At 43.2% G+C, this 15,786-nt stretch overlaps 2 protein-coding genes and 1 long non-coding RNA gene across 19 annotated transcripts in view; 2 read left to right on the top strand and 1 right to left on the bottom strand.

Moving 5' to 3' along the window:
* Thumpd3 (THUMP domain containing 3) overlaps positions 1 to 2,083 on the top strand; it is a 21,989-nt gene extending 19,906 nt beyond the window's left edge. For all 4 annotated transcript variants that reach the window (XM_013352876.2, XM_005364991.3, XM_013352877.2 and 1 more), the window contains exons 8-10: positions 172 to 282; positions 862 to 985; positions 1,448 to 2,083. In XM_013352876.2, the coding sequence (XP_013208330.1) occupies positions 172 to 282; positions 862 to 985; positions 1,448 to 1,600 (388 nt within the window). In that variant the 3' untranslated portion in view covers positions 1,601 to 2,083. The remainder of the gene's footprint in view (positions 1 to 171; positions 283 to 861; positions 986 to 1,447) is intronic.
* A 1,819-nt stretch (positions 2,084 to 3,902) lies between these two features.
* On the bottom strand, positions 3,903 to 10,404 carry LOC101981764. Its single transcript, XR_258771.2, has 2 exons — positions 10,225 to 10,404; positions 3,903 to 4,891 (listed from the first exon to the last, which is right to left on the bottom strand). It is a non-coding gene; the product is annotated as an uncharacterized LOC101981764 (long non-coding RNA).
* A 98-nt stretch (positions 10,405 to 10,502) lies between these two features.
* The window catches only part of Setd5 (SET domain containing 5), a 78,751-nt gene continuing 73,467 nt past the window's right edge, over positions 10,503 to 15,786 (top strand). For all 14 annotated transcript variants that reach the window (XM_026788080.1, XM_026788083.1, XM_026788084.1 and 11 more), the window contains exon 1: positions 10,503 to 10,767. The gene's annotated coding sequence lies outside the window, so the exon portion shown is untranslated. The remainder of the gene's footprint in view (positions 10,768 to 15,786) is intronic.

Below are 15,786 nucleotides of genomic sequence, written 5' to 3' on the forward strand. Positions count from 1 at the left end.
GATGGATGGATGGATGGAGAGATGGATGGATGGAGAGTAGGGGGTGAGAGCTCAAACCAAAGGATTTAGTTCTCTCTTTCTACGTGGGTCCCAGGTCATCGGGCTTAATGGCAAATGCCATCTCATTAGCCTGGGAGAATATATTGAAGTATCTTTCCTTTGTCTCCACAGAAAAACATCCTGGGGTTTGCCCATTGATGCTGTGCAGTGGGATATATGCAACCTCCCACTGAGAACTGCTTCTGTGGATATTATTGTAACAGATATGCCATTTGGAAAAAGGTAGAATTGGGTTTTTATCTTTTTAAATGGAGTTTGATTTCACCTGTAATATCTGTTTGTCTTCTCAGTCAAGAAATATGTACCGTAATTAATTTCATCCATTGTTCCATTACATTATCCTGTTTTACATTATAGGCTGAGGAGCACGTGCTTCTTGGGACAGATTTCTCTACTCAGTGGTTTGGCTCATGTAATTTGCTTGTTGTCTTCACTGAGATAAGTTACAGTTGTAAAAATGGAAAAAAAGGACATCTGGTAGTCCCAGCAATCCAGAGGCAGAGGCAGACAGATCTCTGTGAGTTCGAGGCCAGCCTGGTCTACAAAGTGAGTTCCAGGACAGCCAGAGCTGTTACACAGAGAAATCCTGTCTTGAAAATTAAAAATATGTCACAAAAAAATGTTGAGAGAAAACTTTGAATATTTGACTAACATAGCTTCCTTTAGTGGCACAGAATGTGAAAGGTCAAAGCTCTGGCCTCTAAAAGATGACTTCTTCATACCTTGGATTTTGTTCTTGTCTCATCTAAGAAACTACCCATTTACCTTTTGCAACAGTTTATACTTAACCTTTTTTTCTAGGATGGGCTCCAAGAAGAGAAATTGGAATCTATATCCAGCTTGCCTTAGGGAAATGAGCCGTGTCTGTAGACCAGGGACAGGCAGAGCTGTACTGCTTACTCAGGACAAGAAATGTTTTACCAAGGTACTGAACATGAGAGTTAAAAATCTCAGCTTAAGGTAACTTTAGGATTCTTAAAAGAAGGGTTGGGCCCTAGTGCCTGAATATGGGGAAAGCCTCAAGAGCTTTGCTGGCTAGCCAGTGTAACCATTCAATGAGACCTTTCCTTACTGCACACCCCCATACACATACACCCCATACATCCCCTGCCTGTATGTGCACCAGATGTATGCCCCGTGCCCTCAAAGGACAGAAGAGGGTATTGGATGGATCTCCCTAGAATTGGAATTAATAGTTTTGAGCTGCCACATGGGTCCCAGAAACTGAACCCAGATCCTCTACAAGAACAGTAGTGCTCTTAACTTCTGGGCCAACTCTGCAGCCCATAGCATCACCCATAGCATTTCTTAAGTGGCAAAGATTCCAGGTTAGTTTAAAAGCAGACTGGCAGCCTAATGACTTTTTATGCTTTTTTATGTGTACCAGGCATTATCTGGAATGGGACATTTGTGGCGAAAGGTCCATACGGTCTGGGTGAACATCGGGGGCCTTCATGCTGCAGTTTATCTTCTAAAACGCACAACTCAAGTCTTTATTCATCCTTCAGAACAAGATGGAGAAAGACACCCTCCTTGGTAAAAGGAAAAAATGAAGAGGAATGTAGTATTTAAAGTTCCTAATGCTGGACATGCAGTATAAAGAACTTGCTTTGGAAGAAAAATAGCAGAAAAGTAACTTAGTATTACAGTCTTTACTGCTCAACTATTCCAGACGCTTTTTTGTTAACAAAGTGAAGAAGGTAATGGTAATTCCTGAGAGGCCTACATTGCTTGGCTTCTAGGTTTGAGAACACTTCAGGCCATGTTCTGTCAGCTGTGCAGCCTACTGTTCTGTAGCCTAAATTCTTTATGACACCCTCAGAAACTAAAGCATCCCTGCAGACCTACAGTTTACCATCTGCCTTAAAATAAATACAACCAAAACAGGACATTACTAAGTAGTAGAAGCGTCAGTAGAAGTATGGGACCAACAAAGCCAAATAAAAGGAATTTTTCTTTTAGTATATTTATTACATTTCAAAGCCCAATAAACAAATAATAAACTAATCCTGTTAGTGTTTGTGGGGAGCTAATGTGTTGTTATTCCTGCCTAGCTCATTGTTCAGTTGTATCAAATCCTTCCTCAGATAGTACTATGGGAAATTAAATAACCTCAGCCCTGCTTGAGCTTTAATAGGAAGTTATTTTGGGAGTCTGGCTTCATTCAGCGTAGATTTTAGTATGATGTTTCTATTTAGAATAAAGGACAAAGTACTTCCTTTCTTTGAAAACAGAATCCACATTGACAGCATAGTCAGTAGCCAATTGGCTTCTTGGAACTACTCACTAGAGAACGAACTGAGATTATGAAATTTGTAAAGGTTTTATGCTCTAGATGGGCATTTTTGCAATTGCCAAAATACATTATTGGTTTAACATAAACTTTGTTAAATCCATCTTTGACAAAAGAAACCATTTAAATCTCAAAAGTAAGCTGGTCAGAGCCAGAATGTGCAAGGGTAGTTAACTATTTTCATCACCATTTACCAAGTTCCTGATACAGTATTTCCCAATGAGCATTTAATATTTACTGAACAAATCAACTAGTTTGTTGTTTTTTGGAGACAGGGTTTCTATGTGTAGCCCTGGCTGTCCTGTAACTACATGTGTAGACCAGGCTGGCCTTGAACTCACAAAGATCCAACTGCCTCTGCCTCCTCAGTGCTGGGAAAGGCATGTGCCAGCACTGCCTGGCCTGAACTAGTACTTTTTATGCTAAATTCTCAACTAATACACCAGATTTTTGCTTGATTCATCACAAAAAACCTGACTGAAGACACTGCAAATGCAGTGAGCACTGCGTCTTCATCTCTGGTTAGTAAATTGCTAGTCTGGTTACTAGAATAAAAAAATGAACTATGAGCAGCTTCCCCCAAGTTAAGGTTTTGCCACACAGCCTGGCTGGCCTTTCTCCCCTCCCAGGTGTTGGGATTAAAAGCATACAGTAACATGCCAGGTAAATATTATTTTTAAATTGTATTTGTGTGCAGGAGCGTGTGGAAGCTAGAAGCTGGAGTTAACAGGCCTAGTAGTGTGGGTGACATGGTCTGAACTTAGGCCCTTTCCCACAGCAGTCTTGGCTCCACTGTCTGTCTCATCTGCCCCCCACCCCCTGCTTTTCCTTTTGCCCAGGGTAAAGTTCTTGGTTGTGAAGGTGTAACCATTTAAAATGCCAGTTCAGTTTTAGCCTAAGTTCTTACTTCCTCTTTTGTAATCACTTAAAGTAATACAGTCTTTTCCTCTAAAACCTAGCAGTCCAGTGTGCCTAGTACCAGTCTTTTAAGGAGTCATTGTTTACCACGTACATCTTCCTAAAGAAGCCATTTCTCAAAATTTAATTCTTACCCATTCTTAAAATTTTGAAAACACTATAGTCTGCATTTATGTTAGGATTTTTTTTTTTGGGGGGGGGGGGGGGTCAGCTCTGTTTAAGACTGGACTGGGTATTGGCTCAGTGAGAATACTAACCTAAGAATTTGCAACTTTGAATTTCTGGGTTGAGGCCCAGGTAGTTTTATCTTCTAAATTCAATTGATAAGGGGATAGGCATTAGTCAGTTGGAAAGCACTCTATTATGGAGGTATTACACACCTTCCAGTAGTTTGTCCAGCTCCACTTCGCTATGACCATTAATAACTAAGTTCTTGTGTTCCTAACAATGTACAAGTCTGCCCAATTCTGATCTTTACCTCAAAGTTTGGTCCCCCTTTGGTTTACACCACAAATGAGTGGCAATGTGCCAAGGCATCGCAGCTCTACCCACTGTTTTTCCCCATTAGGATAAATGTCAATATAGTTGTTCCAGATAGGCATGAGATTAAAAAGTCATTCCATGTTTTGACTACTTTAGGACATAAGTTTATTGCCAAGTTTTCACATAAATAAATACAAGCACAGTAATAAGTCCAACCATGTTTGTAGCTTCATCTATTTCTAAAGTGTTACATATACATCCATGAATTATGGATTAGTTTGTATTTGTGGGGAAATCTTTACTATAACAAATTACTGTACTGCTCAAAAGAAACACTATGAGCATTTCTTTTTATCTGGCAGATACAAAGCAATGTTAATTGTATGATTCCTAAATTCTTAGCTATTATACATTTCTCCAGCAAGTAGTCTCCTTCTGAAACACTTCAGCTTCTTAATTTCTAGTTTGAAGCTTCTGACAATTTTGTTTTATGGGACACCGAAAGCCTGCATTTAAAATATTCAGTAGCGTTCACTCACTGGAATGACTCCTTTCAAAATGACTCCACAACACAGCTGGTACCAACACTATTCAAAGTGTATTGCAAAAGATATGCCAAGTTAAATGATCTCTAAAGCCAGTACACGTTTCACTTTCTAAAGTGACCAACTCTTCAGTTTTACATATTTTAAAACACAAATAGGATTAGTGGAACAATTAAGCATCTTATAAAACCACAACCATCTTTCTAAAAATAAATTATAAGTTACAGTTTTACAATTTGGATTTTTGGCAAGTGTTCAAAACATTAAGACAATAAAACACCTTTATCATGTACAAAGCTACAAGATTTAAAAATAACAACTGCATGACACACTACATGGATTATGGAAGGCATAACCTAGAGTTAATTTATAAAAAAAATGATCCATACTCAAACTACCTTAGAAAAAAATCCAAACTGCACAGCCCATTTAACATAATGACAGTATAGTCCGTGACAATTATGTGCCTCTGTTGCTTCTGAGAACACAATATCTTGCGATATGAAAAGTGTGTTGATCTCGAAGACCTGGTTTTGCTCAGACAGCAGGGTTACAGCCTTAAACAAGCACTGTCCTGTCCTTAAGGAACAATCTAAAGGAGGAAAAAACAATAATTACTATTGTTAATTATATTTTAAGAGCCATGACAACATTCAAATGGGACCAAATACGGTGTAGGCGAGAGGGCACTAAGGAAGGGATCCTTCAGATGTTCTGAAACCACTCTCAGTGACTTAACACTTGATCCAATTTCTGAATTCTTCCCTCAGAGAAAACTAGTAATCTAGTAGTTGTTCTGCTTTCAATTTTCTATAAGCCTATCACCACCTTATAGCACATTACATCTAGATCTCTTCGATGTTTCAATCAGAGCAAGGTACTACGAAGATGGTAGGAATACCAAACACTAGACCAGTTTCTATACCCGGTCCCAGTTTGCTAGTATTACATAAGAAGTTGATAAATCTCACTGAGCCTTCGTTTCCTCTACTGTACACAGACTGGTACCAAAGCCTCTGTTATGATGAGTAGTCAGTTAAAGCCTAAAGGAGGACACTTAGTGCTCACTAATCCAGCCAAGAATGGAGTCTGGATAAGTGCCCTCCTTCAATGTCTAAACTAGCACACACTACAACAACAAAGGTCTCAACCTTCAAGGTCAAATGCTTGACTCCTAGAGTAGTGACCCAGCAAAGTGTTGTATAGCTAAGATTTCTTCCAGTCAAACTAGTCTTGTTCTTGGGATGCCCAACTATCACATTCTAGACCAAGGGTGGCAGCCATAATTATACAGTATGTACAAAAGGCCTTATATTGCTCAAAATTAGAAAATTAAAAATTACAAACCCAACCTAACTTTCACATTAAGCACAAATGTTTGACATATATAGCAACTTGCCGGAAGAATGAAATCATACGGCACCACTTGATAGGAAACTAAGTTTATTTAAACCACCACACCCAGTATAAGAACAGGATAGCTAGCTGCAATGGTTAGTTCAGGGAAACCCAAGGAAGTGCTTGTGATCATAGACAGGAAGGCCTCAGTTTCCTCCATGAAAAGAGCATTAAGACACCTCAGTTAAGTATTAGATTCCTGCACAATACGAGCTTTGTTTTATATTTCATAGGCTTTAACTATCAATTGAAAACTTAGTTTCACAAATCATAAAATTTGTTTGGTTCTCAACTCTGCTTACTCACTGAAGAAATCCCCATTGTCCTTGACGGAAGAAACATAGTATTAGATAAAAAGTTGAAGAAAACATTATCTGAAATATTCTCTCTCCCTCCCCCTCTCTCTCTGTCTGTCTGTCTGTCTCTCTCTGTTTGTGTGTGTATGTAGATGGGCGTGAAAGACAACTTTGTAGCTTCTTAGTTGCTGTTTGCCTTGTCTTTTGAGATATGTTCTCACCAGCATGGAGCCTGCCAAGTAACTAGGCTTGTGTGGCCAGTAAGTCCTAGGGATACCTCGGACGTGCTCTAACATGCCTGGCTTTTTTATGTGGATTGTGGAGATTTAATGCAAGTTTTCATTGCTTGCAACACAAACACTTTACTAATTATAACCCAAGCCCCCTTAATATATTTAAAAGAATCTGACCCACATTTAGGTTTTTCCTTTCACTCACAGTTTGTTATTGTTTGGTTGTTTAAGAGGGAAGAAAAAAGCAGTTCAGGCCAGGCATGCATTCTTCACTTTTAACCCAGTACTCAGGAGGCAGAACTCTAAATACTGAGTTGCAGGCCAGCCAGAGATACACATTGAGTGAAATCCTGTCTCAGGAAAAACCCACGAAGTCATCATTTACAGTAAGCAAGTGAACATGAAAGGGCAGAATTTTAATCTGGCCTTGGCTACCCAGAATTTAAATTCTCTGGGCGTGAGACTGAAAATCCGAATTAAACAGCAAGGCAACAGTTTCTGCATACTAAACCCCTAAGATCCCTGTCCTAAACATACCATACTTTAAGAAACGTTACATAGAAAACAAAGGCCTTTAGGGAGCACAAAACTAGGTATTATACACTCTCCATCTTGTAAAAAGAATTCCAAACCCCACCCCAGAAACCAAGATGCAAATCTCGGCAGCTGCCCTTAGAAAGTAAAAAGCCATGCCATTTAAACGAGCACAGGAAGTCATACATGCGGCAAACAAAAAGCTACATGGTGGGAAAGAGGCTTTAAAGAATAAGGAAGCCCTGAGTATCAAAAAGGGGTAGGGGGGGAGTGGAATTAGGTTGACCAGCCACAGAGAAATCCAAATACCATGGTTTCTCCTAGGTACTGCCTCAATTATGATTTAAAGAAATCTCAGCTTCCTAAATTTTATTTTTCAACAGGCTTTCTCTGTGTAATCCTGGGTATCTTGGAACTCACTCTGCCTCCTGAGTGCTGGGATCAAAGGCAACTGCCACCACTTCCCAGCTAAAACACCGGCTCTTAAGTTTTTGAAATCCAAATTAATCTGTACTTGCTTTCATGTTTAATAATGGTTTGTAGGACTAGCTTTCAGCGTAGACTAAATGAAACACAAAAATAAAATACAAGGAACTTAAATAGGCTACCAAAAGTTCAATTCTTATTTCTTTGTTGTTAAGTGTAATAGAACATTAAAGTCTGCACTAGTCTTCTGCAACCAACAAGTTTGCAGCAATGGCTCCCCTGTCCACACTATTTACACTTCAAAATTAGTTCCTCGATAATATTTCCAAGCGCTTAACAAGTAATTTAGTTATTGGCTACCATACTGGAACAATAGAGTATCCACATCTCTGCAGTAAGTTCTCATGGATTCTTTTTTTTTTTTTTTTTTTTGGTTTTTTTTGGTTTTTTCGAGACAGGGTTTCTCTGTGGCTTTGGAGCCTGTCCTGGAACTAGCTCTGTAGACCAGGCTGGTCTCGAACTCACAGAGATCCGCCTGCCTCTGCCTCCCGAGTGCTGGGATTAAAGGCGTGCGCCACCATCGCCCGGCCCTCATGGATTCTTAGAGAGTACACACACAACACCAAACCCAAAGACCAAGCTTCTCAAGTACATTTATGTCACTTACATTTCACTTGTACCTGGCTACAAGTTAAGCAATACAATAGGAACTTAGCAGACACCATTTGGTAAGACCATACCAAAGTAGCTCAGCAAAACCAGCAATAACACGAGGAATGTCTTGAATCAAGCCAGAGGCCAGAAGAAAACACTACTTAAATAGGAAAATAAAGGCTCACAGGCCCTTAGGCCAGGAGACAACATCTGAACCTTAACAGTCTGCATTCCAGAAGGAATCACCTTCTACAGACGTGTACAGTGACAAAATGTAAGCAGCAATCAATTCCATGTGACCTAAGAGATTGTGTGCGTGTAGGAAATAATGAAATGAAAAAGTTGTCATTAGCTCATTAACGGTCTTCTGTATTGTACTCATGAATCCACTAAAGCATTAAGGAGTCAGCAAATTTCATGTCAATTCATATACCTTTTCATACCATCTAAGCTAAGTCAGGTGATATTGGAGATCTCTCTCCATCTGTAGGCCATTAATAGGAAACAGTTCAGTTTATTAATGATGGGAAGAGACAAGCATTCATGGAGTGGGAAGAAGCCAAACTTCAGGTTAGAGTCTCAATAAATCTATTGTAGTAAAGCTCCCGAAGGGGTGGGGATAGAAAAAAAATAAAGGCTAACAGTCAACAAGATGTACTAAGGAGGAATACAAGAACTACAGGGTAAGGGCCCAGTTACAGCCTCAATTTGTGGTGTAACTAATCTGTCTGGTTTCATGACTCATCGGGCTTCTAAGATCAAGAGAGAAAGAATGCCAGTGCTCTGTCTAGGCATTGGATAAGCCAGCACAAAAAAATGAAAAAAGGGACTAAAATGAGAGAGTGCTAAAATATCTTTTGGTAGGACTGCAGAGGGAGCAGGAGGGACAGAGTGAAGCACTGGGCTCTGTAGAAAAAAATGCTAAAATTCTGTTTATATATTCTAAGTTGCGATACTATAATTTTATGATATAGCAAGGATCTCAAGTAGGAGTATAAACTCGGGCGAGCATGCCTTTAATCTAACTCGATGAAAAATACTCCAAGGCAGATCATAAGCAATAATAACCTGTAGTTCTGCTGCATAAAACCCCAGGTGAGCGCCTAGTCTCCCATTTCCCTCCGTTGCCCCTATTATAATTACCTCCCGACACCAACGAAAACCCGTGGGAAGCCTCGCCCCTCCAATTTTACACCTGTTCAAGTCCCCTGCAGGGCAACGCCCACGCACTACTTTAGCCCTTAAGCCTGCCCAGAAGTCTCCCGCCCATCTTCCAGAAAGATCACGAGGGGGAGAGGGGGAAGGGATTCTTCCAGGCCCGGGGCGGGTCTTTAGAAGACGGGAGGCAGCAGAGAACTCCCAGAAAGGTATTGCGGCACTCCCCTCCCCTGCAGAGAAGGGTGCGGCCCTCTCTCCGCCTACTCCACTGCGGCTCCCTTATTGATTGCAGCTCCCACGAAATTTTAGAGAGCAAGCGCTTCCTGCTTCCAAACCCGCCCGACTGAGTCCCCCGCTCCTTCCTCCACTCCCCGGAGCGCGCGCTCCAGGTCCGGCTTATCTTGCCCCTCGTGCGGCAGCAACTCTAGGAGCAACAGCGCTCGCCCCCGCCCCGCAGCCCGACCCCGCCTCCCAGCGCGCGCTTCCTGCCACGTTGCGCAGGGGCGCGGGGCCAGACTCTGCGGCGCGGGGCCTCGGGGAGGGCCGGATCCTGCGAGCGCCTCCCCCGCCAGCCCGCCCAGGGTCTGAACTCGCAGGAACGCGGGCCAATTGCAAGGGCCAGTTTTCTGGGCCCCGGGAGCCAATCAGACGACGAGGCCAGGCCGGCGGCGGGTAAACCGACTCCCCCAGAGGAAGGGGAGGGTGGGAGGCCGCCTCGGCGCGAGCCACTTTCGCTGACCCTCCCTCCCTCCTCTCCCCTCCCCCGCCCCAGGTCGGCCGCGCCCGCACGTCCAGCTCTCCTCACCCCACCTACCTCCCGCCCCACCCAGTGGGCCTAGCGAGGCAGCCGGCGGCTGCGCACTCCAGCACCCGTTTAACTGACAGGCGCTTCACTCCAACCACAACACGCCATTTGTGTTTTCACATACGGCGGGAGGAGAGAAGGCCAATCAGCGACGAGACGTGCACCGGAAGCGCACCTCCGCTCCCCCGTGGGAGCCATGGCCGCGTCCGGTGGAGATTTTTTTTTCCGCTCCCTTCTCCCTCCCCCTCCGGTTGCTGCGGGGCGGACCGTAGTCCTGACCGCCACCCGCCTGCCCCGTCCAGCGTACGGATCGCACCCAGCGGCCCCACCAAGCGATTCCGCCATCCTCGAGGGCCCGCCGCACCCGCCCGTCCCCGCTGCCGCGCCGCGCCACCCTCCCGCCAGGGTCCCGATCCCCTACCTAGCCGAGGCTCTCTGAGGAGCCGGAGCCCCAGAGCACAGCCTCTTCTTTAGGCGGCCCCCCGGCAGCCTCCGCTGATTGGCGGCGAGCTGGCCAATAAGTGCGGGGCGGTGGGCGGCGAGGCCAATGGCGCGGCGGGAGGGGGCGTGTCCCGCGTGCCCCTGGCGCCGGCACTGGGAATCCCCGTGCGGTCAGTGGCGTTTCCGCTCGGGCAGCGGGCTGAGTGAGCTGCCGCTGCTGCTGCCGCTGCCGCCGCCGGGGGAGGGGCGGCCGCCGCCCGCCTGCGCTCAGAGACTCACGCAGCCCTAGTCCCGCCAGTCCGCCAACACAGTAGTGCCGGCCCCCCTCCGCCCCTGGCCCTCCCCCCTCCCCGCCTTGGGCTCGCTCCGCCTTTCTGCCCCCCCACCCCCACCTCACGTGTACGGGCCATTCCCGGCCAGGAAACGCCGTGGCGCCGCGTTGGGCCTAACTCGAGTCTCGCTGCCTCCCGGGAGTGCCGTGCGCCGCAGCCCGGGCCCAGGCCCCGGCAGCGCCTGGGTCAAGGTAAGGGTTCAACAGAAAAAGAAACACCGAACCACACGACCGGTCCCCGGGGGAAGAAGGGTCACCTCAGTCTCCCCTCGTTCCTGCTCTGGATCGTGGGCCTGGGCCTCCCAAGGCTGGTAGCAGGAGGATGCTGTCCTTCCCATCTTCTCGGCCACCCTTACACACCATTGCACCCCTCTTGCCCGGGGAGAAGGGCTCCTCTTAATCCAGTCGACCCTACTACCCTTTTAATGTCTTCCCTGGGTCAGGACTCTTCCCCTCCCCCTACTCTGGGCTCCCCTTTTTTTCCTGGGCACTGCCTACTCCACGTTTATACCCTTTTCAGGAGAGGCCTCTCGCAACCCTGCTCTCAAAATACACAGGCATACTTTTTTTTTCTGTCCCTGAGACCCCCCCCACCTCCACCCCCTGTTCTTGAGGCCTTGTGACAACTCTGATCGCTCGGGGGCCCAGTGCTCCCCTCCATAGTCTTCCCGAGTGCCTCTCCCTGCTTCTCGAGTCCCTATCTCAGATGGCTGCTGCTTTTTCCCTTACCAAAGACATTACCTTCACCACCCCCACCTCACATTCTTGATCTCCCTGTGGCGTGTTCCTCAGTATCCCTGCGATATCCCCATTGAATTTGTAGGGTTCCACTCTGGAATTGAGCCAGATTTTGTCGTTTTCCTTGCCTAGGGCGTGGAGAGCGATCCTTCCGAACGACTTTAAAGCCGGGGGGATATGTGCCCCTCGTGAATTCTCTTCCCTTATGCGTGCAGGCTAAGATGTGAGGTGAACGGTGGTGGGCAAAAGCCCTGGTTTTCGTCGGTGAATCGCGCTGAGGGAAAGTTTTTACTGCTGGGAAAGCCCCTTCTATGCTAATTTATTCTATGGAGCGCCTTTGCCTTTTTCATGCTCAGGAATAAGGGATCTTTCTCCTGTGTTCTGATGCTGCAGCCCGCTCTACTGGTCTGGGTCAGGGGTGCGTGTATGACCTGCATTTTCTGCTTTCTCATGTTACTTGTGTAATGTGTTCACTAGCAACTCTTCTTGCCCAGAGCTATGGACGCCACTGGGTTTTGTCTATACCTGAGTTCCTTTTTCCAATTTTTCCCGTGCTTAGAATACTTACAGAATTCAGCTTCTCTAATTTCCTTCACACTTTGCCTAAATAAATTGTTTTTAGATGACATATTTGTGACCAAGGTCATGTTTACATTACTTCCTTGGGCGTATATTAAATAGCTGTACTTTTGATTGGGGAAGATCCTGGTGATTGTTATGAGCTTTTTCAGGAGGAGATTTGTGTGCAACGTTTTGAAGGGAAAGTGCTTTCGATGGTTAGTTTTCTATTAATAATAGTTTTAGGTCGCTAGGAGGAAAGCTGTAAGGGGTGGTTTTAGATGTGTTGCAGTCTGACCTAGGACTAAAGCAGAGAATACTGACATAATCAGAGATTTCTGAGCTTGGAGGACACAGGAATTTTTTCCCCTTGGATCTCTTCCAGTTTTCTCAGGATCATTAGTTCTCTGGCCAAAATTTGTGGCCAGTTATGGGATTAGAGCCTTTAAGGTTATTCAGATTGTCATGTGTAGAATACTGAATTATGTCCTTTCCTAGGACACGACCCAAGACTCTTGTTCTTAGCTGTAAATTTAAATTTCATCACTGAATGTTTGGAAAATTGGCTTTCTAAAAACCAAAGCTTAATACTTGCTCCTAAATTGCTGGTTTAATTAAAAACGAATATTTGGAATTTGGTACGTGTTGATTTTTCTAATCAAAGATCTCAGTTTAAAACTGACGTTTGGATTGTTTCTTTCTAAAATCATATGTCTAGCCCTTCTAGCATGGAGCGCTGGTCAAAAAAAAAAAGTGTCTTAAGAAGTGGGGGTGGGGTGAAGAGAAGGTTGCTCCTGTGTTGGATCACAGGAGTGAGTATACAAGGCGGCGGCAGCTGCTGGCTCTGGAGCTCTGGTTGCTACGTGAGAAGCTTGAGTAGTGCTGGCTGCTGTCTCCAGGGAAGGACAGCAGTGCAGCGTCCATTAATGCTGTTGGCTGCAGGGAACTGCACTTAGGCGATGGCTGCTCAGGACTGGAAAGAAACCTTGCTTGCTTTCCTGGGAAATTGCACTGCTGAGCTGGTTTGCTTTTTGTTAGTGAAGAGACCAGAATTAGCAGTTCGTAACTGTATCCATTTATGGATAGGCCCATCTGAAAACTGGATCGAGTTAAAGAGTTTGGGTTTTTGTTTGGGGGAGGGGGTTGGCAGATTTTTGGTATTACCTGAGGTTTTATACTTCCATGGGACTAAAACGTTCATTAGTGTTTTGATCTTTTAAAAATCCTTTTGAAGACTAAAGTAGTATTGTAAAGATGTCCCTGAGTACCAGAATAGGGTGAAGAGGATCTTTATGTTCTGTTTTTGCAGTGTAATTTATTTGTTTTCCTCTATCTCTTAATTGTTTAAGTTAGTTCTGATTTGTATGTGTCTCTCCATATTAGGCCATATTTACCTTTGTGAACATCTAAACATCTGACTATAATTGGAAGCCTAAACTAAAAAGAGATACTTTTGGATTAATATTTAATTTTTTGTTCTTATTTTCTGTATTAATCTGTAGACCCCTACAGATTAGATAACTTCACTCATGTTTGACCTATAAATTGGATTAATTGTCTATGTGTTGGATTATAATCTTTCCACCGAATAAAGATGTGTCTTGACAGTAATCCATCAGAAACACAGGAAAAACCAGAAGGAATGGTCAGAAATTGAGTAAATTTAGTGCAGGATAGTAAGAAAGCAGCAAGAGTCCTTTCTAACTTTGGATACCCGCTTCCATCCGAACAGAACCAGGATGATCTCTAATTAAGCCCAATAGTTTATCTGACGGAATATTTGAAACAGAACCATCACCCAGGCATGTGCAACACATAAAATCATGTGTTGTTTTTCTCTCCCTAAGATTATTACTGCAACCAATACCTGTTTGTCCAATTTTGTATCAATGTATCTAAATCCCACAAACATCTCTAATTTGTAGTTTGACTCTAGCACTTATGGCAAGGAACCAAGAAACAATGGTGAACATTTTGTCATTCACATAATGTGGTTCATACTCTTTGCAGTGCTAAAAGCAGGTCTATAAAACAAAACTCTTCTTCATGATTATTTCAGGTGGTTTTAATACAGTTGTTACATAGATAAGATACTATATCCCATAGGTATGATTTTATTTATGCAGACAGTTTAATAGACTTAGATTTAAGATGCAGGTGTTTTTAGCTTAATTATACAAGTTTTTTAGAAAATAATGACTGCTACTTTTACTTCCTGGTGCGTTTTTGGTTTTTTTTTTTTTTTTTTTTGGTACTGGGGTACTGGTTGTAGTCTCACTGTAATCACTTTGGAGAATCAAGAGGCTTTTTTCTTAGAAGGATTACTTGGACTGACATACTTAAAAATACTTACATTTTTTGATACTGTCTAGTATCTAGGAATCTGCCTACTTCTGGAAATTATTCTGACCCTTTTTGACAGTATTGGCTATGTCAACTTTGCCTTTGGATGGAGAAATAAAATCTTCATTGAAATAACTTTGAAACATTAGGCCTTAGCAGTCAGTAATTGTTGAGTACATATCAAAGAGAAATTAGATCATAAGTAAAATAAATTGTAATATAACTTTAGGCTAAACTCTAGTGACTTGTCAGTTTTTGAAATTAAGAGGCCTAGCTAGTTAGTAGTGAGCTTAAACTGCAAAGCACCTTGGAAAATGTATATAATAATACAACTATTAGTCATTTATAATTTGATTTAAAATGTTCTTTCAGGCAGACTTCTTAGGAAAATAATGCACCTATGTTATAGATTGGTGGTATTCTGGACTCTAGAGATTCTAAGCCATCTACTGAATGACATGACCTTCACTTTGTATTGTGTTCATTTCTTCTAGTGGCTAGAATTCAGGGAAGGTTGCAAAAGGTAAAGAGAATAGCCTTTCTTTCAGCTATCTATACTTTGTTAAATCATGTAATCCTAGGGAAATTGTTCTGTTTTGTATTTAGTTATAAATTGGGTAGAGATACCATTAACTGACTGGCAAGCATCACTTGAGAGTGTTCTTATTCAGTACTTGAAGGGAATTGTGAGGTAACTAAAGGGACAGTGACACTAAGTCCAGTGTGTGTGTGTGTGTCTGTCTTGTCTGTCTGTCTGTTCCTTCTAAGTAAGGGGTCTGTCCTGCCCCATTCCGTTTACATTATTTTTTTATTTTATTTTTGCAGAGTAATTGGGGAAATTCCTTACTTAATGTAAATTTCCTTGAAGTATCTTAATATGAAGTCAGGAAACTCAATTTTTGGCTGTTTTGAATCCTTGGTATTTTTAAAACCCTGACCTTATTGGTCAGTTTTGCTCGGAACATAGGTCTCCCATTTCTGCATCTCTTCTGTCTTGTAGTATGAAACATCCCAGAATTTTCATTTCCGAATTGAAATGATAGTCATATATGTGTACACCCAGAGTTAAGGATTCCTTTTAGCCTTAATATTATGAATTACAATACAAAGCAAATCAAGAACTGTAGAAATTTCTGACTAAGGAATCAAGTTTTTGATTTATACTGCTGGATCAAAGGAACCAGTTCCTTGTTGCTCTGTTTGAGAAATAGGTGGAAGTATGGGAGGAGCCACAGACTTCTGCAGCAGGATTTGGTGTGATAGAAAAGGAAGATTTTTGTTTCAAATCGCCAGCTGCTTATGTCAGACTGACTCCCTTATTATGCTTCCAGTAGGCCTGTCAATATGGCCAAACAGCTAGATAAGTGCGGGGCAGGACAAAGGGCTCTTTGCACAGCAGGGAAGCAGTGTTAGTGGGGGAGGGGCAGGAGGTAGGAAAAGCAATAGGAGATTTTTTTTCCCCCAGGAGATTATTCACTTTGGTTTACAATTAAAGAAACTGTTTTTAGTTCCCACTTACGCCTTGAATTTATGCCAAGCATATACTTTTAAGCCCAGATTCCATATATTTTA

This window comes from Microtus ochrogaster, unplaced genomic scaffold (assembly GCF_000317375.1).
Source record: "Microtus ochrogaster isolate Prairie Vole_2 unplaced genomic scaffold, MicOch1.0 UNK1, whole genome shotgun sequence".
In the NCBI taxonomy this organism is placed as follows: Eukaryota; Metazoa; Chordata; class Mammalia; order Rodentia; family Cricetidae; genus Microtus; species Microtus ochrogaster.